General features: G+C 41.2%; 1 protein-coding gene across 1 annotated transcript in view; it reads right to left on the bottom strand.

The window, feature by feature from the left end:
* Positions 1-656: 656 nt before the first annotated feature.
* The window catches only part of sesB (stress-sensitive B), a 49305-nt gene continuing 22959 nt past the window's right edge, over positions 657-27002 (bottom strand). Inside the window, exons 4-5 of the mRNA XM_070087490.1 lie at positions 16163-16587; positions 657-1076 (exon numbers count right to left, since the gene is read on the bottom strand). Of these exons, the coding sequence (XP_069943591.1) occupies positions 1000-1076; positions 16163-16587 (502 nt within the window). The 3' untranslated portion in view covers positions 657-999. The remainder of the gene's footprint in view (positions 1077-16162; positions 16588-27002) is intronic.

The raw sequence follows: 27002 nt of genomic DNA, 5'->3' as shown, positions 1-27002 counted from the left end.
ACCCCCATCATAGAATATAACGTATCTTTCACTAACACCAAGGTACATGCTTGTGGATAGGTAAAAAATTGTTAAAATCCGAATAGATTTTCAAACTAATATTAGTTATCTTGGAAATCATAATTGCAAACTACTTGGAACATGAATTAAAAAAATTCAAGAGCAAAGCACATAGAGAATGCACTATACCTGTCATATTGCCTGGGAATGGAATGCAATCGTTTAGTACTTGGGGAATAAGTGCTAAACCCACAGGGATCATGTCTTAAGAATGCAAATAGAAATTTAGGCATTAAACCCAGAAGGGTCTGAGGAATACAAAACATTCAGGTTTCATCAAAGAGGATAAACAAAATACTTAAACTATGAGCTCCTCATTAGCATCAGGGTAACTTTCCTGTAGTTGTGTACTTATAATTTACTTGGATTATATTCTCCCAAACTATTCACTCGTGTACCTAACGGGTAACATTGCTTGGTACTAACTAGAAACCAGGGCATTTTTATACATAAATTACCTTTCATGTTCAGATATATCACACAATTTTACTAGATAAAATTCCATAATGTGCAGATTTCAAGTGCAAGGGTGTAAACTTCCAACTGTCCAGTGGAATATACAACTGCGTCAGGTTTTGGGTAGTAGCAACAGTACATCAGTTTACAATTTTTATTTAACTTATTATAATTTATTACAGGAATGGTTTTGCCATTGAAAATTCGTGACGATATGGCTTATGTATTGTAGATGATTCTGTACAAACTATATTCTAAAATCCCATCAAGGAGTTTTAAATGAATATAAAATATGAACATGGGCCATCAACCTGTAGATCTATTTCTTGGACAGGCAAGTACAGTTCATGGAACTATATACTATACACACTTTCGACAGGTTAACTGGGCTTCAACAGCAATTTGTACATGCTTGACCCATACACCTGTCCAAAATTTATCCTCCCCAACTGGTTGTTTTAGCAGATGCGTATTATCTCTAGTTTACTCGCCGCCACCAGACTTAGTACCGAAAAGCAGCAGCTGGATTTCATCATACATCACAAGCACAAGGGCACCACCTATGGAGAACATTGTTGGTTAATGGAATGTGATACACATTACATATATGACCAAAATGTAAAAGAGCAACAAAAATATTAGCATCCAGTGGATTTAGGAATCCATGCCACCTCAGTCCAGTGTTGGATCAAGCCTCAAATTAAAAATTAAATGTTATAGGATTAAGAACACATGCAAGCCAAGCAGAATTTTAAGATTTGCCATTTATATTTTAAGTTTAGGAGAAACGCCAGCAATCCATCACTTTGAGGGTCCAGACCCCCCCCAATCTGAAAATTCCCCACAGGGTCAAAGAAAAAAAAAAAAAACTTATGAAATGGTAATCTTTTTCTGAAAGTAACAAAAAGTACAAAATTTGATAAAAAAAATTGACAAAATACACTAAAATTTTGTCAGAGTTATTTACAAGCGGCAATTTTGCCCACCGAGTCCTATTTCTGGGCAATTACATTGTTCCATTAGACTAAATTCTAATCTATTTTGCTAGTATGTGTTCCATTCTATCTACTGAGCACAAGAAATCACCCCATCAACTATTTCAACTACCCAACAAAATTATCAGAAATTGGTAATCTGGTCAATTTCACATGAAGTTGTATACATTCCAACTGCAAAATAGGGCCCAGAATAAACAATGCAGGCATTCCTGGCACTAAAATAACATTTCCTCTGTTAATTTGTGACGTTTCCTGGCTTTACAGATGAATTCCACTGATTTTTTATTCACTAACAATTTTTATTCATACCAAAGAATTAGAAGATTTACCGTTATGCAATATTGCAATGTAACTGTATAAATAATATCAGCACATTCGTGAACGTACATTAGACCCCACCAGCTGACAGGCATTGGAAGTGTTATGTTATTTGTTTACTAGTGAACATCAGCAAAAATCAAACATTTCTGCTAATTTCAAGCTATTTTCAGTATGAAAACCCATCAAAATCATTTCTATTTCTGTAATATATCTTCCATTCTATCAAATGAGACCAAGAAACTGCGAATACAACTGTAAAACCACCCATAAGAAAATACACTGCAAAGTCGCCATTTTAATCCCAAAACACTGCAGTTTTTTCTTCTCATGCATTTTGTGCTGCAGGATTTGTTTTATATGGTGCACACTTACCACATACATGCATTCTCTCATATCTAAACCCAAATTTACCACTCAGCTTATCTGAGTTAGCTGAGCTCATAACATAGTACTACGGCTTGGACCCTGGCTTCAAAGCCGTAGAACTATGGGACGGACCCTTGAAGGGTTAATGTGTTTCCCCTGAAAAGCTTTGATCCAGATATACAACTTCCCACAAGACCTTTTGTATTTAGGCTGTCGAGTGGCAAATTTGACATTTTACTTTAAACACTAGCACTTTTCCACCGAGGTACAGTGACATGAGGAAACATTCACCAACACTCATTAATGACAACCTCATCAGACCCCTTCCTTCTTCAACCCAGATTTACATAACCCTCCTATCTTGTTCCATCCTCTCCAAATTCCCAACCCCCTTTATAACCCCTCAGTTTATTAACTGCTAGGTTTATAAACAATTATTTAATAATCTTTATGAATTATCACATTCTCTTATAACTGCAGAATGCTGCTTCTGGTTACCTTCAAATTTTTAGTGCTGGTGTATTTTTGAAGGGGAAGTTTCAATCGAGTTATGTTTACTCCCAATATCATCATTCCAAAGCAATAGATGGAGAATGCCTCTTCTGATTAACTTAAAACTTTAAATATATGCGGGAGTATCTTAAAGGTTCGAACTGTTTTTGGATAGTTTAGGTGCCAAGCATACTGAATCACAAAAATTTAAGTACTAGTCTGTGCGGCATGTCAATTCCTCGTTCAGTCAGCCTTAAGTCTAAAAGGAACTGGGTTCAGAAGGCAGATGCTGAGCAGCAACAAACCAAGTGCTGGTGTATTTTGAATATTAGGAATCTGAAATAAGAGAATGCTGCATAGCTAGCTTTAAACTTTCCAAGCTGGTGTATGTAAAGGGAAAGGTTTCAATTGGTTTTTAGATGACAAGTGCCAATTTACCATTCATGTTTGTGAATGCCTTACCTTAAAATTTTGGTCAGTTTGTTAACCAGAGGGGCAGCCAACCAGGCTAGCCCAAAGAATTATTATAATAAAAAAGAAGCGCTTAGCCACACGGGCTATACAGCGCTGCAGGGCAGGAAGGAAGCGAGGGTATCAGGTGGCAAAAGGGAGATGGACGAGTAATAGGTCACGGAGAACAGCGGAGCAGTGGATGGTGTAAGGGTAGAGGGCAGCAAGAGATTGAGGTAGAAAGGGCTGAGGGGAGTGCGAAAGGTATCATCAGAGTTTGTGGAGTAAATCAGTCGTTGTCAAGAAGTCAATGAGAGAGTCAGGATTAAAGGAGGGTCCATCAGCAAGAAGGGAAGGTAAAGAGAGAGTAGTAGAGCGGAGACGACGGAGGTAAATTCTGCATGCTCGTTGATAGAGGGGGCAGTCTAACAGAATATGGCTAACCGATACTGGAACTTGACACTGCTCGCAGAGAGGAACAGGGTGCTTCTCCATGAGATACCCACGAGTAAGACGAGTGTGGCCAATGCGAAGGCGGGAGAGAGTAGTCTCCTAACCTCGGCACTGATGACAAGAAGATGGCCAGTAACCTATGCTCGGTTCAATAGAATGAAGTTTGTTACCGAGCAGAATTGACCAACGTTGTTGCCAACGGGTGTGAAGGTGGGTAGCTATTACAGCAAAATAGTCCAGAAATGCAACACCTCTATATGAAATTGGTAGGTCATGTACTGCTGACCGTGCAGCAGTGTCTGCCTGTTCATTGCCCTGTACGTCGACATGACCAGGGACCCAACAAAAAACTCTCTTTATGCTTGGTAGAGATACGGCGTAGCCAAAGTTGGATATGGAAAACTAGGGGGTGAGGTGTATCAAATTATCGTATAGCCTGTAGGGCACTAAGGGAGTCTGAGACTACCACAAACGATGACAGGCATAGATGCGATACGAATAAGTGCTGCAAGAATGGCATACAATTCAGCAGTAAAAATGATAGCCGAAGATAGTAAATGCCCTCGCACGACGCTGTCCGGAAACACTGCTGCGAATCCGACACTGTCTGAAGACTTAGAGCCATCTGTGTACACAGCGATGGCATGAGAGAGTGAAAGTGATCAAGAAAAAGGGAGTGGGAAGCCACCGTAGGCAGTTGGGCTTTCGAGCAAGGGAGTGAGAAAGAACAGACCCGAACAGCTGGAACTTCCCAGGGGGGTAGGGAAAAGTGAGATGCTACATGAACATAGAAAAGTGGTAACTGAAGGGAAGACAAGAGCGAATGTAGGCGAAGAGAAAAGGGACGGAGCAAACAGGTGCGGCGAACAAATAAAGAATGTCTACTCATATCAGTGACCATTCTATAAATGGAAGGATTGCGAAGATCATGAGAGCGTACATAGTAGCGAAGGCAATGAGCATCACGGCGATCAGACAAGGATGGAACATTCGCTTCTGCATAGAGGCTCTCAACAGGGGAAAAGCGAAAAGCACCAAGGCATAAACGTAATCCTTGGTGATGGATGGGGTTAAGGCTAGAGAGCAGCAGGAGAGGCCGCTGAATAAATCTGGTCACCATCGAGTTTCGATAAAATGAGGACTGAACGCAGGCGAAGCAGAGTTCGACGATCAGCTCCCCAGGAAAGATGAGCAAGGGTTTTAAGAAGGTTCAGTCGGCTGTGACAAGAGAAGGCCTAGAAACCTGACTATCACGTTCGGGGATACAGGAACCATAGAGGTACCAAGGATGATCGGAGATGACAGAGCGTCTAGTGAAAGTAATTTGGCGAGTTTTGGTACTGGAAAATTTAAACCCATGCGTGGTGGCTGAATTGGAAACAAGGTCGACCGCATGCTGGAGAGAAACTAATGAGATGACAGTCAGCGCCTGCACAAGCAATAACGAAGTCATCAACAGTGATGACCAAATATTGGGTGGAAGGACAGAAGCCAAATCATTTATAGCAAGGAGAAAAAGTGTTGTGCTCAGAACACATCCCTGAGGGACACCTTCAGCTTGGACGAAGTCTGGGGAAACCACATTATTGACTCGAACACGGAAATGTCTGTCAGCTAAAAAGCTCTTAAGGAAGGATGGTAGATTGCCTTGGAGCCTAAGGAGTGGGCTTGGGCCAAAATATTATACCTCCAAGTTGTGTCATATGCCTTCTCAAGGTCAAAAAATATGGCAATAACCGCCGAGTGATTATTCGCAAAGGCATTACAACATGCATATCCAAGCGAAGTAAGGGGTCTATGGTAGAACGGCCCTTACGAAAGCTATATTGACTAGTGGAGAGATTGTTGTTTGTCTAAATACCACATTAAACGTTGATTTACCAGAAGTTCCATCACTTTGCAAACTGCACTAGTAAGAGCGATGGGACGATAGTGGGAGGCATCATGTCCCGTAGTACCCGGCTTGCAGAAAGGGAGAACAATGGCAGATTTCCACAGCTGGGGAAGAACTCCTTGTGCCCAAATAAGATTCAAGAGGTGTAAGAGGACTACAAGGGCTGACTGATGTAAATGTTGTAACATACGAATATGAATGTCGTCAGGCCCAGCTGCCGATGATCGGCAAGCTGAGAGCGCTGCCTCCAGTTCCTGAAGTGTAAAAGGCACATTATACTGTTCTTCTCCGAGAGAAGAAAAGTCCAAGGGTACTAACTCTCTGGCAGACTTTGAGGAAAGAAACGAGGGGCATAGATGGAGCCCCCAGGAAATACGGACCAGACGAGTGCCAATTTCAATGGCAACATCAAGAGGGTTTGCTACATAAATACCGGCGACCCGTAGAACAGGAACCATGTCAGGAGAGTATTTACCACTCAATTTCCTCACTTTTTTCCAGACTGCACTCAGAGGAAGCAGAGGTGATGGTGGAAACAATTTCGCCAGCAAGTGCATTTAGAGTCACGGATGACAAGGCGAGCGATCGCACGCTTCTGCTTAAAATCAAGAAGTCTCTCATCGGTTCTATTGTACCGGTACCTGCCCCATGCAGCGCGTTTCAAACGTACTGCACAAGCACAAGCAGGACCACCAAGGCACACACTTCTGAGAATGCCGACCTGAGGTTTGGGGTATAGAATGAGAAGCTGCGGTGAAAACTGACGTTGAGAAGAGGTGTAGGAGCTCATCAATGGAGGATGAAGAAAGAACCTCACTAAAAGCAGTGAGTTGCGAGTGAAGGTCCCAATTTGCCCGATCAAATTGCCAGCGAGGGCTACGGAAATGTGGTGAATATGAAGAAGAATGATTGGAAAATGATCGCTGTCATGTAAGTCCGGTAGAACAGACCAGGTGAAGTCTAGTGCAGTGGAGGAAGAGCAGACTGATAGATCGATGCAAGAGAAAGTACGAGTATGAGGATCAAAATGGGTGGGAGTACCCGTATTTAAAACATGGAGGGGGTGAGAGGCGAGAAAAGCCTCCAACTGGATGCCATGCGAGTCACAATGAGACCCTCCCCAGGGGAAATGGTGGGCATTAAAATCAAGTAACAAAAGTGGTGGTGGTAAGGATGAAACAAGAAAGGCAAAATCTGGTATAGAAAATGCTCGAGGAGAGAGATATAAAGAACATATTGTAAACCACTTATTCGAGTGGATACGGGCTGCAGTGTAATGCAGCGAGGTATGGACAAACAGTTGACAGTACGGAATATTGCGTAGAAGGGCACTTTCATTAAAGGTCCCATCTGAGAAAGGATCCGAAGAATACAATAAATTATAGCCTGAGATAGGTTGGAAAACAGCCGAGTGTAATTTTGGTTCTTGTAAGCAAGCACCAACAGGGGAAAACCTGGAAAGCAACATCTGAAGTTCACCGCGATTACCCGAGGCCGCGTATATTCCACTGTAGATTACCCGAGGCCGCGTATATTCCACTGTAAATAGGCCATGATTGGCAATGAAGAAAATACAGTGGACCCCCGATATTCAATAAATCCTGTATCCGATGCATTATGTAGCAAATATTTTGCCTCGGCACCCGATCGAAAACCCGGTATTCAATATGATTCGTACGAGACGTGTCCACGTGTGGCCTGAACTGCCCTGTGCACGCCAGTGTTTACAAGCCAGCCAGTGTGCGCGCATCTAAGGATACATTCGGTACATTCCATATTATCACTGTTTTTGGTGCTTGTTTCTGCAAAATAAGTCACCATGGGCCCCAAGAAAGCTTCTAGTGCCAACCCTTCAAGAAAAAAGGTGCTAATGACAATTGAAATGAAGAGAGATAATTGCAAAGTACAAAAGTGGAGTGCGTGTGTCGGAGCTGGTCAGGTTGTATAATAAACCCCAATCAACCATCTCTACTATAGTGACCAGGAAAATGGCAATCAAGGAAGCTGTTCTTGCAAAAGGTGCAACTGTGATTACAAAACAGCGACCGCAAGTGTTAGAAAATGTTGAGAGGGGGTTATTGGTGTGGATAAATGAAAAACAGATAGCAGGAGATAGCATCTCTCAAGCGATCATTTGTGAAAAGGCTAGGCAGTTGCATGACAATTTGGTAAAGGAATTGCCTGCAACTAGTGGTGATGCGAGTGAATTTAAGGCCAGCAAAGGTTGGTTTGAAAGATTTAAGAATCGTAGTGGCATACATAGTGTGATTAGGCATGGTGAGGCTGCCAGTTCGGACCAAAAAGCAGCTGAAAAATACGTGAAGGAATTCAAGGATTACATAGACAGTGAAGACTTGAAACCTGAACAAGTGTTTAATTGCGACAAAACAGGCCTATTTTGGAAGAAAATGCCAAGCAGGACCTACATTACTCAGGAGGAAAAGGCACTCCCAGGACATAAGCCTATGAAAGACAGGCTTACTCTGTTGATGTGTGCCAATTGTAGTGGTGATTGCAAAGTGAAGTCTTTATTGGTGTATCACAAACTCCCAGTGTGTTCAGGAAAAATGTCCTCAAGGCTAATTTGTGTGCTGTGGAGGGCAAACAGTAAGGCATGGGCCACTAGGGACTTTCTATGACTGGTTACACCATGCATTTGCCCCCAATGTGAAAAATTACATAATTGAAAAGAAATTAGACCTTAAGTGCCTCCTGGTATTAGACAATGCCCCTGGTCATCCTACTGACTTGGCAGAGCGACTTTCTGGGGACATAGGCTTCATTAAGGTCAAGTTTTTGCCTCCTAATACCACTCCTCTCCTGCAGCCCATGAACCAGCAGGTCATTTCCAACTTCAAGAAACTGTACACAAAAGCTATGTTTCAAAAGTGTTTTGTAGTAGCCACAGAAACAACTGACTAAGAGAGTTTTGGAAGGATCACTTTAATATCCTCAATTGTATAAACCTTATAGGTATGGCTTGGGAGGGAGTGACTAAGAGGACCTTGAACTCTGCTTGGAAAAAACTGTGGCCAGAATATGTAGACAAAAGGGTTTTTGAAGGATTTGAGGCTAACCCTGAGAAGCCTATGCCAGTTGAGGAATTCATTGTGGCATTGGGGTAGTCTTTGGGGTTGGAGGTTAGTGGGGAGGATGTGGAAGAGTTGGTGGAGGAGGACAATGAACTAATCACTTATGAGCTGCTAGATCATCAACAGCAAGAGGCCACACCTGAGGAAACTGCTTCGGAGGAGGGGATAGAGAAATTGAAGAAGTTGCCTACTTCAAAGATTAAGGAAATGTGTGCAATGTGGCTTAAAGTGCAAACCTTTTTTGATGACAATCACCCTAACACAGCTATTGCAAGTCGTGTTGGTGACTATTACACTGACAATGTTGTGAAACACTTCAGGAATGTCAAAGGAACGGGAGGTACAGGCCTCTATGGACAGATATGTTGTGCGACAGAAGTCCAGTGACTCTCACGCTGGTCCTAGTTGCATTAAAAGAAGGGAAGTAACCCCGGAAAAGGACTTGCTACCTCAAGTCCTAATGGAAGGGGATTCCCCTTCTAAACACTAACACCTCTCCCCTCCTCCCATCCCATCAATCACCAGATCTTCATTAAAGGTAAGTGTCAATTATATTCTATTGTTATTGTTGTTATTGTAATTATTCTATTGCATTAAACTTAATATTTCATGTAGTAAAATTTTTTTTGTTCATACTTTTGGGTGTCTTGCACGGATTAATTTGATTTCCATTATTTCTTATGAGGAAGATTGATTTGCTTTTCGATATTTTCGGTATTCAATGAGCTCCAAGGAACGGATTAATATGGAATACCGGGGGTCCACTGTACCAGGAATCCATAGGGAAGGGCACCTACGGACTAGAGGGGTTAGAAAAGTCAACGTGCGGTGGCATCGGAAGACATTCAAGCAGCGAAGGAACGGAGCGTTGCGAAGAATGGAGTTGTGGAGATGGAGGAGAGGGAAGAGAAGGAACAGGAGGTGGATCAATGTCCATTGAAGGTTTAGTCTGCAATATATTCTGAAATGGCCTCAAGTGTTTCTGAATTCAAAGATGTATGGGAGACAATATTGGAGGTAGAAGGAGGAGGGTGAGTAAAGATTGGGACAGTAATGGACTGCACCAAAGAAGAGGGGAATGAAAGTGTAGGGGGCTGGAGAAGTGTGGGTGGGGACAGAAGAGGCAGAAACCTGGGAGGTGGCAGATGAGGGAGAAACTTGGGAGGGGACGGGGGTGGAAGGCATAGTACAAGGAGGGTGAGCCTCCACACTTGTAATAGAGCCAGAGAGGGAAAGAACTAGGCACAGAGACTGGAAAGGTAAAATGCAGAAGTGGAAGAAGGGAAAGAGGAGGCACAGAAGATTTGAGCAATGGGGATTTTTTGGACTTCTGAGAAGGAGAGGGGCGATTGGTATAAGGTGTCGTACGAGGTCTAGTCGATACCGGGGCTTGTGAGGAAGGACGCGAGGATGTGAGAACAGACTGAGTTGTAGTCAGGATGTCAGAGCCAAGGACAGCAAAAGGATTAGATACCGGAGTGGCTATGGGAGGGGTAACAACAGAGGAGGCTGCAGAAGATGGGACCCCAGAAGTGGGGGGACGTTTTGAAACGAGAATTAGAAACACGGGGGTAGTCTCCCTTGGAGGCGTGAGTAACTGCCATAGCATAAGGGAGACCTTCTGCCTCTTTGAGGCAATGGATTTCACGCTCGTTTAAGTAGACCTGGCAATGGCGAGAGTACGAAGGGTGAGCCTCATTACAATTAAGTCAAGATGGAGGTTGACTTCAAGACGTATTAGAATGGTCGTCGGCACCACAAACTGGGCATTCGGCTATAGATCTGCAATATTTCACTGGGTGACCAAAACGCCAGCAATTTCTACACTGTTGTGGTGTAGGGATCACCTTTCAAACTTGTAACCGATGTCCTGCAACATAAACTGAGGACAGGAGTTCACGGCTGTCGAAAGTTAATCGAGCCGCATTGCAAGGGTATCGTCTCCACCTGCGGGCAGGAAGAACATAAGTGTCTACTCTGAGGACTGGGAGATCCTGGAGTTCCAGCTGTTCAAGAATGTCATTGCCACATGACTGGAAATTCTGTTGGACTATGGTATGGGGCAGAATGACAGTACCACTACAAGAATTGAGAGAAAGATGTTTTTCAATAGTGATAGTAGTAGTATCAATAGTGATAGTAGTAGCATTCTGGACAGTGACAATGCGCATACCACTCTTGAGAGCATGAAATGAAATATCTCAACCAACATGGCACAGGAGCACTTTGCCAATACTATGGTCAGAAAGATAGGCAGAAGAAGAAGCCGGTCTTAAAGTAAAGAATTTAGTCCATTGTGTGGTCCGAAACTGAGCATGGAGAGAGAGTGCATGACATGTCGGCCTTTTCCGAGTAGAATGGGAAGGTAACGAAGGAACAGCAGGCGATTGTCATTGGCGTTTAGGAGTAGGACCGGAGTTGGTCCGTCGTGAAACGGGCTGGCGATTCGAAAATTGCCGAACCGTAGAGGGAGAGGCCGGAAGCATAGTCAAAGGAGAGCGGAGGTCAGACAAATCGAAGGAGTCAGTCGAAGCCCTGGTACCTGAAGCGGGCGAGGAAACAGCACCAGCAAGAGGTACAGGGGCATCAGGAGTGTCCGAAGAGTGGTCAAAAAACAAGGGTCAGAATGGGGTGCGGTATCAAGAAGGGGCCACAAGGACCTCAGCACCGCTAGTAGCGCAGATGCAGCATGGAACCCGTGCCATATCCTACCCTTCATGCCAGTAAATCAGCAATCTGGGATAGCAACCTCACAAATGCCGAGCTACCTCGGTGGACAAAAGAGGGCGGCCGGATATCCGCCACAAAGCATACCTCCTTCGGCCACCACCCCCGGAATCCGAAAGGTGGCTTCCAGAGATACACCCATCGCCCGAAAGACACCTAAAGACACTCTCCGGGATACCGCAGAGGGATCGGGACATCCCCAGGCGATCCAGATTCCATGGCAAACTATGCCACCGCCAAGAACCTAAACGGAATGGGATGAACCCCGGTACCCTTTCCCCTACCTAGGAACTAGGGTGCCTGTGGTTAAAAACCCAAAGGCCAAAAAGAGGAAGGGCAAAAGGGAGGGGTGGGGAGGATGAGGAAAGGAAAAAGGGGAGGATGGGATAGGGAAGGGGGGATTCGGTCTGAGGAAGGAGACCGACAGGTCTAATTCCTCAGACCAAGAGCCTCTTCACCATGCCAAGGAGCCCCCCTTGAAGAGGCTAGCCCAAAGAAGCTCACATGTCACAGGGGACACTTTTATCCATTGAGGCACTTTAATCTTCTCCCCAGGATGCAACCCCTACTGGGGAGCAATCCTTGGTCCCTCTGTATGAAAGCCTAGGACACTACAATGCCACAAACACCTAACTGGTTAGCTTCAAATCTTTCTCAGGTGGCAAATAACACCTGAATACAAAAATTTACTTATCCTGGAGGAGACAGGCTCCACACAGCCCTACAATGCCATTCACAGACCCTGTCCCATAAAGGAATTGGTAGCCCTGTTTCTATAAGAGTACCCAAATTTTCCTTGCAGTGGAGCATTCATCACAATGCCTGCTGGATGCAGAGGACCAGCAATTTGGTAGGGTTTCTCTCCTCCGATCCTTGGAACCTGCACCTAGAAACAGTCCCAGGAGTATGCAAAGGCTACCCTTCCCCTCCATTAGACAGGCAGCTTAAGTGTTCACCTTAGGTATCTGTTCATTCACTGCCAAGCACTGCAAAGTCCACTCAATGCTCTTTAACAAATCTGTAGAAACCCTAAACTTCTAAGAATGAACCTATTACAGTGGAACCTCAGTTGTCGAATGCCTTACTTGTCGAACAAATCTGTTTTCGAACGAGGAATTTGAGAAAAAAAAAAAGTGTCCAGATTTTCGGATGTGCTCTTGGTTATCGACGGACAATGCAAACAGGACAAAGAGACTCGCCAAACTGAGTCAACATTGTGGGTCTCAGTCAGTATAGCCACTAAATCGTGTGCTGTAAACATCTGAACTTTTGTTGCGCAACTAACCTAACTTTTTTGCTATTTTGCAGTTTTGGTGCAATTTTTTTTTGTGAGATAAGCCATCATGAGTCTAAAGGACAATGAGATGAAAGCAAGAAGAAAAGTTGTAAAAAGCACTGTCAAGTTTAAAAAAAAAAAAAAAAAAAAAAAAAGATTCGAAATTTAATAAAAATAAAGCGATTCGAAAGAACGAAGATAGGCTCCGTGTGGTTAATGTAACAAAACTTCTTGGTAAATCAGTGTACAATCAGCATGATACTGGGCCAAAGGGAGAAAACAAAGCAGATGACCTTGCAAAAGGTGCAAAAGTGATATCAAGGCAAAGGCCACAAATAATTAAGGAGGATGAAAAAAAAAAAAACTCATTTGGGTAAACGATAAACAGTTACACGGTGATAGTGTTTCAGAGACCATTATTTAATTCCAAACATACACAGAGGCCGAGGGATTTCTCCCACAAGAAGTGTTTAATTGTGACAAGACAGGCCTCTTCTGGAAGATGCCCAAATACCATCTAAACAAAGCAGTGGCCATCCGACTTTAACATGTACAATGATAGGGTAATGTCTCAATTTAGACAAATGTTACAACATAGCCTGAAACAAACCTGATTGGACAGGTAATTAGAGATATTCAGTGAGTCAGAACTAGGCGTTAGTGTTGAAAAGAAACGCCAGAAGGAGAATTGCCCGACATATTAGGAGACTCCTTCCAGGCAGTAACAAACCCCCTACTCTCCTCCACCTCCTGCTTCCATCATGCCAATAACTTTCCACTGACAGGTATGAGGCAGTTAAATTTTCAGTTAAAGTTTCTTTTAGTATTCATTTGTACAGTTTTATGTAGCAGTCAGTGCATTTTTAATAAATTACTGTGTTGTCATTTGGGATCTCGACTGGGTAAATTCTATTTACATTATTCTTTATTGGAAAAACTGCTGTGATTGTCAACCATTTTACATCTGGAACGAATTAAATCGATAACCGAGGCTCCACTGCTGTGTATGCATGAGGAACATCAACAAAAGTTATTAACAAGCAAGGCACTCAAGACATTCTGGTCTAAGTGATGTAATTATGAAGAGCACTGCCTAGAGTACAATGGATTTTAAGAAGACAAAAATTGATAAAAGTCTTGTTACCAAATAATCAGAATACCATGCAGGGGAAAGTGAAAAATTACAAATACTTTAAGAGAAAAAGAATTAACAGTACAATTTGAGATTAGGTGGAAATCATTAATGTCAGATCAATACATATTGACATACCAGAAAAGGTCAGAGAAGAATGTACAAACCACTAGCAGTTTCATCACTACCGACTGTTTAGGTCTTACATATTCGTCTTACGAGCCAGTGTTTTTGATGTACACTCCAAAATTCTAGCGGCTTCAAATCAAATGGAGAAAGCTTGTAGGCCCACATGTGAGAGAATGGATCTGTGTGGTCAGTGTGTGCAGTATAAAAAAAAATCCTGCAGCACACAATGAAGAAAAAAAAAAAAAAATCCAATCGTGTTTTTGGATTATAATGCTGAGTTTGAGGTGTATTTTTGTACAATATTTATGGCTGTATTCTTATTTTCTTGATCTCATTTGATAGAATGGAAGACATATTACAGAAATCGAGATGATTTTGACTGGTTTCATGATGAAAAGAACCTTGATGTTGAACCCAAAGTAGCGGAAATGTTCGATTTTTGCCGATGTTCAAGAGTAACCAAATGACATCATTGTCCAATAAATGTCCAATTAGCCATTCTAATAGTCAGAAATGGGTCGACATTATTTATACAATTATTACAATACTGCAGTAGTCTGCATAACAGTAAATCTTCTATTTCTTTGTGTGAATAAAATTCAAAATAGAAAGCAGAAGTGATATGAGAGGGGCCTGGAGAGGTGACTGATGAACAGAGAAAATGTTATTTTAGTGCCAGGAATGTGCATTGTTCATTCTGGACCCTATTTTGAAATTTTTGACATCTTTTAATTTGCGTGAAACTGGCCAAATTGCCAATTTCTGACCACTTTATTGAGTAGCTGAAATTGGTAAATGGGCAGTTTCTTGTACTCAATTGATAGAACAAACTGAGTTATAGCAAAATAGCTGAGTTTGGTCAACTGGAACAATGGAACTGACCAAAAATAAAGCTCAAAGTGGGCCAAATCGCCGATTCGTAAACAGCGCTGAGGTCGCTAACTTCACGAGAGCCTAATTCCTCAAGTTTTCCATCAAATTTCATACTTTTGGTGTCATTAACATTGGGAAAAGATTCTTTCATTTCATAAATTTTTTCTTATTTTTCAAAAATTTTGCAACACAGACTCTTGAAACTCTTCAAAGGTATATTAAAATACTGTACTTTTCATTCCAAAACCCCCATTAAACTCAGTTTAACCCTTTGAGGGTTTTCGTCGTACTAGTACGTCTTACGCGTAGGGGTTTTTGACGTACTAGTACTCATAAATTCTAACGACCTCAAATCTAGTGGGAGAAAGCTGGTAGGCCTTCATATGAAAGAATGGGTCTATGTGGTCAGTGTGCACAGTCTAAAAAAAATCCTGCAGCACACGGTGCATAATGAGAAAAAAAAAACTTTTTCCATTTTTTTTTAATAAATCAGCGACTTTGCAGTGTATTTTCGTATAGTATTTATTGTTGTATTCTAGTTTTCTTGGTCTCATTTTATAGAATGGAAGACATATTACTGAAATTGAGATGATTTTGACTGGTTTTACAATGAAAGGTGCCTTGAAATTGAGCTCAAAGTAGCAGAAATGTTCGATTTTTACCAAACTTCAAAAGTAAACAAATCGTGCCAAGCGTGCAATACACGTCAACTGGTGAGTCTAATATTCTTTCACAAGTGCACCAATAATATTTATACCATTTTTTACACTAATGCAGTAGTCTGCATAACAGTAAATCTTATATTTTTTGTGAGAATAAAAATTCAAAGTGGAAAGCAAAAGAATATAAGAGGGGCCTTGAGACGTGACTAATGACTAGAGGAAATGTCATTTTAGTGCCAGGAATGTCTTTCTTGTTTATTCTGGACCCTATTCCGAAATTGGCATCTTTTGAAATTTGTGTGAAATTGGCAAAATTGCTAAATTCTGACCACTGTACTGGATAGTTGAATTTATAAATGGGTGGTTTCTTGCACCCATTCGATAGAAAAAATGGAGTTCTAGCGAAATATTCATGTTTTTTGTCGACTAGTACAGTGAAATTGGCCGAAAATGGGGCTCAAAGTGGGCAAAATCGCCGATCCGTAAACATCGCCGAGACTGCTAACTTTGCGAGAGCATAATTCCGTAAGTTTTCTATCAAATTTCAAACTTTTGGTGTCGTTATGATCGGGAAAAGATTCTCTATCTTTTCATAAGAGAAAATAATTTTTTTTTTTTTTAAATTTGGCCGACCCTGAGAACGAGTTTCGGAGAGGGCCTGTCGACCCTCAAAGGGTTAAAGACACAAAGATAAAATACAGGATATACTTTAGGGAAATTCACTTAGTGAAATATATGAACTATTGGAGATTACAACAGGTTGCTACAATACTGTACTTACCAGTACCCCTAAGGATGTTGGAAAAGGCACCCTTGAAGAAGGCTGCACTACCCTCATTCTTGGCAATCTTCCTCCAGCAGTCTATTGTGTTCTTGTACATGATATCTCCTCCTTTGCGACCAGACTGCATCATCATGCGCCGACGCACAGTATCAAATGGATAGGAGATAATGCCAGAGATTGTGGTTACTGTCTGAGCAATAACCCAAGAAATGAAGATTCCACTATTCTTTGCAGGAAGCATGCCCTTAGCAGTATCGTAGAACCCAAAGAATGCAGCACGGTAAATGATAATACCCTGAACTGATACACCAAAACCTCTGTAGAGACCAATGGGGCCATCAGCTTTGAAGATCTTCACAAGGCAATCTCCCAAACCCTTGAATTCACGCTGTTCAGGGCCCTTGCCAATATCAGCAGCTAACCTGTAAATATACACCAAAATAAATAGTAGACAGTGAATTCCAGTCTAGCTTTACAACCAATAACTGCCTGCCTTAAATTTCAATGAACTTCACAGGACACCTACTTTCATGCTAATAGTGAGCTACAGATAATTTAATAGGCTTCACAATACAAGTGCCACATGGGTACCCTATTGTATTAGTTACACTGCATTGTGAACAAAAGCTAGCTATTTCCCTCTATCATCTGTTTTATGACCTATCCTGCACAGAAAAGAAAATTAAGAAAAACCATTTACATACCTACACACTCGCCTATAAACTAATAACAGAAGAGTGGGTCAGCTGAGCATGATGAATAAATGTAAACAAATCAAATCATTCAACCCTACACAAGAGGTCTCTGAAAACACCAGTGATTACCATATATAACTCAAATCAAATCCTGAAAGACTGAGGTCAGGGACACTACTAAAATCCTTAGGACAAGCTGCAATGTGAAAAGATTATCTACAATGGGGTCTGTGGTCTAGATGGGTGCACCTTATGGAACATGACATGGGAGAAAACCAAAGGGGCAGGAAAAGAGTTACATAGCCTGTCACATAATAGAAAATTAAGGATTCATACTTTAAGCCTATTATGTCAAGTGAACAAAGTTAAACAAGATTTTTATACTATTAATGAAAAATAAAATACCTTTCAAACTTTAGATAATTTAACCTTTAAATTGTGGGATAACCAAGGAAAAAAAAATTCTTGTATGGGATGAGTCTGGAAAAAAAAATCCTATATAAAAAGTATTTTTCTGAATCTAAAATAAGTAGAATCTGATTAAAACAACTGATGCTAAGATATGAGTATATTTTAATTGCTTTTAATGTTTAACCCTTTACCCGTGTCCAATGTATAAGTATGCATAATTTTTTATACCCAATTTGCCACCTGCCAGTATTGTTGATTTTGACAGTTTTGTTTTTTTTTCCATGTAATCATATACATTTGAAAAAATCTAATGCCAGCAGGGTCCACACAATGTATCGTGGTTAACTACTCAGGTGATGCCTGTGTCCGACGTACTAGTACGCTTAACTAGCAAAAGTAAACAAACCAGGTGCTGCTGTTCCACCACCAGCTTCACCAGCCAATAGGTGTACAAGTGGCACAATGACTAATTCACTTCAAATTTATTATAATTTAATGATACTAACCATGGAATTCAGCCACAAAACACAGTAAGTATATTTAACCAAGTTAAATAATGAATAATTTCCACGTTTTGAGGAATATTACACTGAAATGATTGTAATATTTTAAGTATTCATCATACGTAGTCTTACAAGGCCAAAATAAAAAAAATACAGTACATCTAGTAATTACTCCAAGCAAAGCAATGTTAGGCTAAGTGTTTCCCCATGTTTGGAGTGCTGAAACACCTGTAAACAAAAGATTATTATTAATAAATGATTATTACAACCCAGGGACAATAAGGCCTGTTATCCTGGGTGTAAAGGAGAGCGAGGAATAGAACAAACACAGCTGAATGACTGAAATGCATTTTCCTTCACCAAAAGCAACGTGAATATCTGCAACTATGGACACTTTTATTTTTTTTATTAACACACTGGCCGATTCCCACCAAGGCAGGGTGGCCCGAAAAAGAAAAACTTTCACCATCATTCACTCCATCACTGTCTTGCCAGAAGGGTGCTTTACACTACAGTTTTCAAACTTCAACATTAACACGGTTTAGGAAAGGCCAAGACAGCCTGGAGACAGAATGGACAACCGTGCTCAACCAGCTCTAGAATGGAAATGACAAGGGTAGACAGGCGGGTGGTGCCCACAACACCTCTGACTGCCAGAACCATCTTCTCATTGGCTGAACCTGGGTACTGATCGAACAATGGGGCCCCATCGTTCGATCCCTAGTACTGGTTTGCTGGTTGGGGAGATAGCCTTTCAATGAAGGTGTGTATATGCACCAAATAAAGGTTACACAAGAACATAAGGAAGGAAGGAATACTGCAACAGGCCTACTAACCCATGCGGAGCAGGTCCATCCCCCCCCCGGATTATCCCAATGACCCACCCTGTCTGGTCACCTCCACTCAAGGAAGGAGCACAGCACCAGACCCAGCAGCACAAGCTAGTCAGGTCTAACTCTCACCCACTCGTGTATTTATCTAACCTATTTTTAAAACTACACATTTTAGCCTCAATAACTGTACTCGGGAGTTTGTTCCACTCGTCCACAACCCTATTACCAAACCAGTGCTTTCCTATATCCTTCCTGAATCTGAATTTTTCCAACTTTAAACCATTGCTGCAAGTCCTGTCTTGGCTGGAAATTTTCAGCACGCTATTTACGTCCCCTTTATTTATTCCTGTTTTCCATTTATACACCTCTATCATATCCCCCCTAATTCTACGCCTTTCAAAATTGCAGATTCAAGACCCTCAGTCTATCCTCATAGGGAAGATTTCTGATTTCTTTGTCATCCTCCTCTGTACGTTTTCCAGAGCATTTATATCCATTCTGTAATACGGTGACCAGAACTGAGTGGCATAGCCTAAACGAGGCCTAACCAAGGATATACAGAGTTGAAGAACAACCTGAGGACTTATATTATTTATACTTCTAGATATGAAGCCAAAAATTTTGTTAGCTTTATTGCAAACACTAATGCACTGTTGACTGGGTTTTAGATCACTGTTAACCAGAACTCCTAAATCCTTTTTGCACACCCCCACCCCAAGAGGGCTCAGGAATAGGCTCCCACAGCCCATTGGTAACCGTGCCACCATGGCACCATATAATGGGACCACCTTTCCTCTCAACCATCCAACTCTTAGTTAGAGCTCAGCTTTATTCGCGACAAAGCCAAACCCTAAGCTTAGAGCGAGACAGCAGACAGTAGGGCTAATGTAGATCCAAGGTACGGGCGGACGGTGACCCGCACCGGACCGCCCGCAACCACAATTTTTAAAGGGGTGGACCGGTAAGCCAGCAGAAGGCCTCAGTCAGATGACAAAGCTCCAGCTGCGGGTCATATGACTAAGACCCGATTGAGGAAGCACTGTCCTGTTTCCTGAAACCTTACCTAACCTGTAAATACATCAAACATCATAAACTAGTGTACATAGCATTAAACATTAAAAGCAATTAAGAAAAACAATTGCATCTGGGTATCAATAAACTGACAAAGGTAAATATTACTGGAGCGTTTATGCAGCTGTTTTCTCACCAACTTCCACAATAGATTTTATCAGATTTCATTCCTTTTTAGTCTTATTCGATTCAGAAAAAAGAATTTTTTTTTTTTTTTCAAAATCCTTCCAGACAGGATTTTTTTTTCCAAGGTATCCCACAACACAACTTAGGGGTTAACTGTACACTAGTTTCCTACATTAAGTGTTTCAAGTGTATTTTTGTATGGTACTTATGGCTGTATTCTCAAATTCTTGTTCTCATTTGCTAGAAATCTTTCCCATAAATAATGTAAATCTAACTAATCCGTTTCAGACACCCAAAAGTATTAACAAAAAATAAATTTTAGAGAGAATAACTATAGTTTTACATACAATAAACAATGAGAAATAAATATAAAGGACTAATGAAGTGGATATATGAACATTTAAATCACTTTTACCTTTATTGAAGTGTCTTGTTGGCTTATGGAAGAAAGTGAGGAAGGGAGTCGAGTATTGTTTGGAGACAGGGCAAAATCCTTGAATATGATGCTAATATCAACTCTACAGCTTGTTTATCTGTCACAATTCATCTAATATGACATAAGAAACAATATTAATAACAGAAACATGATATATACTCTAGAACAAATAAAATACGTCATTACAAAAGCAGACCAAGTCACAGACATACAAGTGGACGCATCTGATATACGATTTCCGGGTAGAGGTATGAAACCGGACCAAAATTTCACCCAAAAGTTTTCTAAATCCGAATTGTAAGATATTCGAACTGTACGAAAACCGGAGTTCCATTGTACCTCGAAACTGAGCTCAAAGTAGAGGAAATGTTCGATTTTTCCCGATGTTCAAGATTAAACAAATGACATCATTGTCCAATACGTGTCCAACTGGCCAGTCTAATATGCAGTGACAAATGGGTTGACATTATTTACACAATTATTACAATAATGCAGTTGTCTGCGTAACAGTAAATCTTCTATTTTTTGTGTGCATAAAAATTCAAAAGGGAAAGCAAAAGTAATATAAGAGGGGCCTGGAGATGTGACTACTGAACATATAAAATGTTTTATTAGTGCCAGGAATTTCTGCACTGTTTATTCTGGACCCTATTTTGAAATTGGCATCTTTGAAATTTTGTGCGAAATTGGCCAAACTGCCCATTACTGACCACTTTATTGGGTAGCTGAAATCAGTAAATGGGGAATTTCTTGTACTCATTCGATAGAACAAATGAAATTATAGCGAAATGGCTATGAGTTTGGTCGACTGGAAGAATGGAATTGGCCGAAAATAGGACTCAAAGTGGGTGTAATCACCGATGCATATATTGCCGAGATTGTTAACTACATGCGAGCGTAATTTCACAAGTTTTCCATCAAATTTTGTACTTTTGGTGTCATTACCATTGGGAAAAAGATTCTCTATAATTTCTTAAGAATTTTCCTTTTTTTTTTTTTAAATTCAACACTGAGAACAAGTTTGTGAGCAGGGGGCTTGACAGTGAAATGATTAAATATATTTATTGTGCTGTGTGGCTAAATTCCACCATTATTTTTTTTATTAACACATCAGCCAGCAGTTTGGAGGGCAATGCAGTGGACCCCCCACCTTACGAACGCATCGCATTACGTTAAATACGCCATACGAAGCATTTGAACGTAAAATTTTTGCCTCGCCTCACGATAAAAAAAACTCGCCTTACATGATTCATCCGGAACTCATCCCACGTGTGGCCTCAGCGCCAGTGTTTACAAGCCTGCCAGTGCGGTCGCATCTACGCATACATTCGGTACATTTCACATTATCCCAGTGTTTTCGGTGCTTGTAGCTACAAAATAAGTCACCATGGACCCCAAGAAAGCTTCTAGTGCCATCCCTGTGGTAAAAAGGGCGAGAATTAGTATGGAACTGAAAAGAGAGATTAACCCTTAAACGGTCCAAAGAGATCGACGTTCAAATTCGTAGTGCTACAAAAGTGGATCTACTTTTTTTTTACATATTTTCAAATATAACAAAAAAAATGTAGATAAAATTTTTTTTTTACACATTTTCAAATGTAAAACAAAAAAGATCTACATTTTTTTACATACTTTCAGATGTTGAAAAAACGTATATATACGTTCTGACCATTTAAGGGTTAAGGAAGTGTGTGCGAAGTGGGTTGAACTGCAAATGGATGAAAATCACCCTGACACAGCTACTGCAAGCCATGTTGGCAACCTGTACAATGACAATGTTATGGCCCATTTTAGGAAAGTCTTAAAGGAACGGGAGGTAGAGCTCTATGGACAGATTTGTTGTGCGACAGAGGTCCAGTGTCTCAAGCTGGTCCTAGTGGCATTAAAAGAAGGGAAGTAACCCCAGAAAAGGACTTGCTACCTCAAGTCCTAAAGGAGGGGGATTACCTTTCTAAACAATAACTTTCACACTCTCCCCTCCTCCCATCCCATCAATCACCACCAGATCTTCAATAAAGGTAAGCATTATATATATTTTTTTTTTTTTATCATCACACTGGCCGGTTCCCACCAAGGCAGGGTGGCCCGAAAAAGAAAAACTTTCACCATCATTCACTCCATCACTGTCTTGCCAGAAGGGTGCTTTACACTACAGTTTTTAAACTGCAACATTAACACCCCTCCTTCAGAGTGCAGGCACTGTACTTCCCATCTCCAGGACTCAAGTCCAGCCTGCCGGTTTCCCTGAATCCCTTCATAAATGTTACTTTGCTCACATTCCAACAGCACGTCAAGTATTAAAAACCATTTGTCTCCATTCACTCCTATCAAACACGCTCACGCATGCCTGCTGGAAGTCCAAGCCCCTCGCACACAAAACCTCCTTTACCCCCTCCCTCCAACCCTTCCTAGGCCGACCCCTACCCCGCCTTCCTTCCACTACAGACTGATACACTCTTGAAGTCATTCTGTTTCGCTCCATTCTCTCTACATGTCCGAACCACCTCAACAACCCTTCCTCAGCCCTCTGGACAACAGTTTTGGTAATCCCGCACCTCCTCCTAACTTCCAAACTACGAATTATCTGCATTATATTCACACCACACATTGCCCTCAGACATGACATCTCCACTGCCTCCAGCCTTCTCCTCGCTGCAACATTCATCACCCACGCTTCACATCCATATAAGAGCGTTGGTAAAACTATACTCTCATACATTCCCCTCTTTGCCTCCAAGGACAAAGTTCTTTGTCTCCACAGACTCCTAAGTGCACCACTCACTCTTTTTCCCTCATCAATTCTATGATTCACCTCATCTTTCATAGACCCATCCGCTGACACGTCCACTCCCAAATATCTGAATACGTTCACCTCCTCCATACTCTCTCCCTCCAATCTGATATTCAATCTCATCACCTAATCTTTTTGTTATCCTCATAACCTTACTCTTTCCTGTATTCACCTTTAATTTTCTTCTTTTGCACACCCTACCAAATTCATCCACCAATCTCTGCAGCTTCTCTTCAGAATCTCCCAAAAGCACAGCGTCATCAGCAAAGAGCAGCTGTGACAACTCCCACTTTGTGTGTGATTCTTTATCTTTTAACTCCACGCCTCTTGCCAAGACCCTCGCATTTACTTCTCTTACAACCCTATCTATAAATATATTAAACAACCACAGTGACATCACACATCCTTGTCTAAGGCCTACTTTTACTGGGAAAAAATATCCCTCTTTCCTACATACTCTAACTTGAGCCTCACTATCCTCGTAAAAACTCTTCACTGCTTTCAGTAACCTACCTCCTACACCATACACTTGCAACATCTGCCACATTGCCCCCCTATCCACCCTGTCATACGCCTTTTCCAAATCCATAAATGCCACAAAGACCTCTTTAGCCTTATCTAAATACTGTTCACTTATATGTTTCACTGTAAACACCTGGTCCACACACCCCCTACCTTTCCTAAAGCCTCCTTGTTCATCTGTTATCCTATTCTCCGTCTTACCCTTAATTCTTTCAATTATAACTCTACCATACACTTTACCAGGTACACTCAACAGACTTATCCCCCTATAATTTTTGCACTCTCTTTTATCCCCTTTGCCTTTATACAAAGGAACTATGCATGCTCTCTGCCAATCACTAGGTACCTTACCCTCTTCCATACATTTAAATAATTGCACCAACCACTCCAAAACTATATCCCCACCTGCTTTTAACATTTCTATCTTTATCCCATCAATCCCGGCTGCCTTACCCCCTTTCATTTTACCTACTGCCTCACGAACTTCCCCCACACTCACAACTGGCTCTTCCTCACTCCTACAAGATGTTATTCCTCCTTGCCCTATACACGAAATCACAGCTTCCCTATCTTCATCAACATTTAACAATTCCTCAAAATATTCCCTCCATCTTCCCAATACCTCTAACTCTCCATTTAATAACTCTCCTCTCCTATTTTTAACTGACAAATCCATTTGTTCTCTAGGCTTTCTTAACTTGTTAATCTCACTCCGAAACTTTTTCTTATTTTCAACAAAATTTGTTGATAACATCTCACCCACTCTCTCATTTGCTCTCTTTTTACATTGCTTCACCACTCTCTTAACCTCTCTCTTTTTCTCCATATACTCTTCCCTCCTTGCATCACTTCTACTTCGTAAAAACTTCTCATATGCTAACTTTTTCTCCCTTACTACTCTCTCTACATCATCATTCCACCAATCGCTCCTCTTCCCTCCTGCACCCACTTTCCTGTAACCACAAACTTCTGCTGAACACTCTTAACACTACATTTTTAAACCTACCCCATACCTCTTCGACCCCATTGCCTATGCTCTCATTAGCCCATCTATCCTCCAATAGCTGTTTATATCTTACCCTAACTGCCTCCTCTTTTAGTTTATAAACCTTCACCTCTCTCTTCCCTGATGCTTCTATTCTCCTTGTATCCCATCTACCTTTTACTCTCAGTGTAGCTACAACTAGAAAGTGATCTGATAGATCTGTGGCCCCTCTATAAACATGTACATCCTGAAGTCTACTCAACAGTCTTTTATCTACCAATACATAATCCAACAAACTACTGTCATTTCACCCTACATCATATCTTGTATACTTATTTATCCTCTTTTTCTTAAAATATGTATTACCTATAACTAAACCCCTTTCTATACCAAGTTCAATCAAAGGGTTCCCATTATCATTTACACCTGGCACCCCAAACTTACCTACCACACCCTCTCTAAAAGTTTCTCCTACTTTAGCATTCAGGTCCCCTACCACAATTACTCTCTCACTTGGTTCAAAGGCTCCTATACATTCACTTAACATCTCCCAAAATCTCTCTCTCTCCTCTGCATTCCTCTCTTCTCCAGGTGCATACACACTTATTATGACCCACTTCTCGCATCCAACCTTTACTTTAATCCACATAATTCTTGAATTTACACATTCATATTCTCTTTTCTCCTTCCATAACTGATCATTTAACATTACTGCTACCCCTTCGTTTGCTCTAACTCTCTCAGATACTCCAGATTTAATCCCATTTATTTCCCCCCACTGAAACTCTCCTACCCCCTTCAGCTTTGTTTCGCTTAGGGCCAGGACATCCAACTTCTTTTCATTCATAACATCAGCAATCATCCGTTTCTTGTCATCCGCACTACATCCACGCACATTTAAGCATCCCAGTTTTATAAAGTTTTTCTTCTTCTCTTTTTTAGTAAATGTCTACAGGAGAAGGGGTTACTAGCCCATTGCTCCCGGCATTTTAGTCGCCACATACGACACGCATGGCTTACGGAGGAAAGATTCTTTTCCACTTCCCCATGGACAATAGAAGAAATAAAGAAGAACAAGAGCTATTTAGAAAAAGGAGAAAAACCTAGATGTATGTATATATATATGTGCATGTGCGTGTCTGTGAAGTGTGACCAAAGTGTAAGTAGGAGTAGCAAGATATCCCTGTTATCTAGCGTGTTTATGAGACAGAAAAAGAAACCAGCAATCCCACCATCATGCAAAACAGTTACAGGTTTTTGTTTCACAGTCATCTGGCAGGACGGTAGTACTTCCCTGGGTGGTTGCTGTCTACCAACCTACTACCATGGTTGTTTAATATATTTATAGATGGGGTTGTAAAAGAAGTAAATGCTAGGGTGTTGGGGGGAGGGGTGGGATTAAATTATTGAGAATCAAATACAAACTTGGAATTGACAGTTACTTTTTGCTGATGATACTGTGCTTATGGGAGATTCTAAAGAAAAATTGTAAAAGGTTAGTGGACGAGTCTGGGAGTGTGTGTAAAGGTAGAAAGTTGAAAGTGAACACAGAAAAGAGTAAGGTGATGAGGGTATCAAATGATTTAAAGAAAAATTGGAGAGAGGGAGTATGGAAGAAGTGAATGTTTACAGATATTTGGGAGTCGACGTATCAGCGAATGGATGTATGAAGGATGAGGTTAACCACAGAATTGATAAAGGAAAAAAGGTGAGTGGTGCATTTAGGTATATGTGGAGACAAAGTATAGTGGTACCAACACTCTTATATGGGTGTGAAGCTTGGGCTGTAAATGCTGCAGCGAGGAGGTGGTTGGAAGCGGTGGAGATGTCCTGTCTAAGGGCAACGTGTGATGTAAATATGCAGAAATTTCCCAGTGTGAAAATTAGGTGTGGAGTTAATAAAAGTATTAGAGGGCTGAAGAGGGGTTGTTGAGGTGGTTTGGCCATTTAGCAAGAATGGATCAAAGTAGAATGACATGGAGAGGGTATAAATCTGTAGGGGAATGAAGACGGGGCAAGGGTCGTCCTCGTAAAGGTTAGAGGGAGAGGACAAAGGAGGTTTTGTGGGCGAGGGGCTTGGACTTCCAGCAAGCATGCATGATAGATAGTAGTGAATGGAGACGAATGGTATTTGGGACCCGACGAGCTGTTGGAGTGCAAGTAGGGTAATATTTAGTGAAGGGATTCAGGGAAACCGGTTATTTTTATATAGCCGGACTTGAGTACTGGAAATGGGAAGTACAATGCCTGCACTTTAAACGAGGGGTTTGGGATATTGGCAGTTTGGAGGGATATGTTGCATATCTTTATACATATATACTTCTGAACTATTGTGTTCTGGGCACCTCTGCAAAACAGTGATTATGTATGAGTGAGGTGAAAGTGATGAATGATGAAAGTATTTTCTTTTTTGTGGATTTTCCTTCTTTATGGAGACTGCAAACAAAAAAAAAAAAAAATTACA

Source organism: Cherax quadricarinatus, chromosome 22, assembly GCF_038502225.1.
Source record: "Cherax quadricarinatus isolate ZL_2023a chromosome 22, ASM3850222v1, whole genome shotgun sequence".
Classification (NCBI taxonomy): domain Eukaryota; kingdom Metazoa; phylum Arthropoda; class Malacostraca; order Decapoda; family Parastacidae; genus Cherax; species Cherax quadricarinatus.
The sequence above is the reverse complement of the archived record's forward strand: the minus strand, read 5'-3'. Positions and strand labels throughout refer to the sequence as shown.